Source organism: Penaeus monodon, chromosome 19, assembly GCF_015228065.2.
Source record: "Penaeus monodon isolate SGIC_2016 chromosome 19, NSTDA_Pmon_1, whole genome shotgun sequence".
Lineage (NCBI taxonomy): Eukaryota > Metazoa > Arthropoda > Malacostraca > Decapoda > Penaeidae > Penaeus > Penaeus monodon.
In genome coordinates, this window is record NC_051404.1 from 39,501,568 (window position 1) to 39,503,538 (window position 1,971).

A 1,971-nucleotide genomic window follows, 5' to 3' on the forward strand; every position below is an offset into this window, starting at 1 on the left:
GCATTCCATATTTTTTTAGCATTCTATATGATTCTTTCATCTTGACAGGAAGCATAATTCGAGCCATGCGTCGTCTAGAGGAGCTGCTCAGACAGATGATTCAGGCGTCAAAAGCCATAGGAATCGACCTTGAAAATAAATTCTCTGAGGGAGTAAAGCTTTTGAAGAGAGATATTGTGTTTGCTGCAAGTCTTTATTTGTAACTTGGAATATTTTCAATGTAATGTTAATGTTATCAAGGTTACTTTGTTAGGGAAGTGCTTGTTCACAACAGATTTAAGTAACATATTTTAAATGTGAGTAATAAAACCTTTAGTATGTGGAAATGTACATTTTTTATGACATGTAGAGCTGAAGAGAATGATCATTTTTGTTTTCTTCAATCCTTCTCTCTCTTAAAAAAAGAAAAAAAAAATCAGACAAATAGACTTTGGCACAGTAGTGAATGAAAGGACTTGTTTAAGCTAAGCATTTGGACAAATAAGATTAGTTTATACTTCTTGTATTATTTTTTGTAATACACCTACAGGAAAATATATTATACACATTTTATTGGCATTTAAATTTTGCATGAAGTGAGGACAATTCTTCTATGAATTAAGGTTTGAATATATGGTTTGTAATCCAATATTAAATTCAGACTAATATATTTGTGACAAATTGAATTGTTTATATTTGCTTATACTATATTTCATAAGACTTGAGCAGAGAAAATTGTATACTGACCCAAACTTATATTTGTTTGTATTTCCACCAAAGACATTGATTCCAGAAAAGAATAGCCAGTGAATATTCTGTTGTGTTAAATGTGGAAAGTAAGAGAGATGATTAGTTAGTGTTAATAAAATGGAAATAAGATTTTTTTTCAACAAACTTGTTTTCATTTATTCCAGTAAGTAGCATATTGGATAGCAATGTCAGATCCATTTGAGCCAAAATTACTATAAACATTAATGCCTTATTTATCAAGCTGCATCCCCACACGCCAAGATATGAAGAACAAGATTTGTCAAGTTTTGATCACTTTTTGATTCAGCAGTTGGCTTCCTATGAAGGCTTTTAAGTCAAGCATGTGTGGTCGAGACAGAATATGCAGTTTACCTTTAGCCAAAAACTATGATGTATTTATGGCATTATATGGTACTATTGGCCAAGAATAAGATGTTGCCATTTATTGCAGCTCTTTTTTCTGCATCTAAAGAGCTTGTGGATGCATTATACAGACATCAAAGGTCTGTCCATATGATTGGGCATGATTAGCTGTCACAAGGGCATGAGAAGAGATGATATAACAGGCATGCAAACTAAGTGGTAGACAGGTAGTTTCCCCAGTTTTCTTGCCTGTGACATTACCTTTACAGTTGTGTGCCGCTGTACCCACAGATCATGTCCACTCATAACAAGGAGAAGAAAAACAAATATTGGTCAAGGTGATTTTTATCTACTCAACATTCAAAGCTAACTTCAAATATACCTTTTAATTTCAGTTTAGATTGTGTAAGAAAATAATTACATACAAATGTAACAAACTATAGTATGAATATAAACAATCTTCACTTGATTTACCTAAAACAAAAGTACTATAGTTCTACCATCAAAAATTATAATCACTTTCTTTGAGAATACAATATATGAAACCTGAGTCACTAAATGAGAATTCTTGTCAACATTCTTCTATCTATCCTTTCCCACAATCAAATTACCTTCTGCAGTTGGTATCAATGCAAAACAGTAATTGCCGAGTATCATAGATAACATACACAGGTACACATTGATTATAGTACAAAATAAGCTATTCAGAAACAAAAATTAGTTTAGCTACTTATTCATTACTATCATATACCTCAACTCTTTTACCAGTATGCTATCGCTGACGTACTCTTCCCTATTCCCCCAAAAAACATAAATTTCATAACAATTCAAATCAACATCATCAAAGGCACAATAATAGGCTACTTGTTTCAATTACAA

At 31.9% G+C, this 1,971-nt stretch overlaps 1 protein-coding gene across 1 annotated transcript in view; it reads left to right on the forward strand.

Annotated features, from left to right (window-relative positions):
- The window catches only part of LOC119585221 (exosome RNA helicase MTR4-like), a gene marked incomplete in the record, with an annotated part of 19,057 nt that extends 18,184 nt beyond the window's left edge, over positions 1-873 (forward strand). The window contains 1 exon segment of the mRNA XM_037933877.1: positions 49-873. Within this exon segment, the coding sequence (XP_037789805.1) occupies positions 49-203 (155 nt within the window).
- Positions 874-1,971: the final 1,098 nt, after the last annotated feature.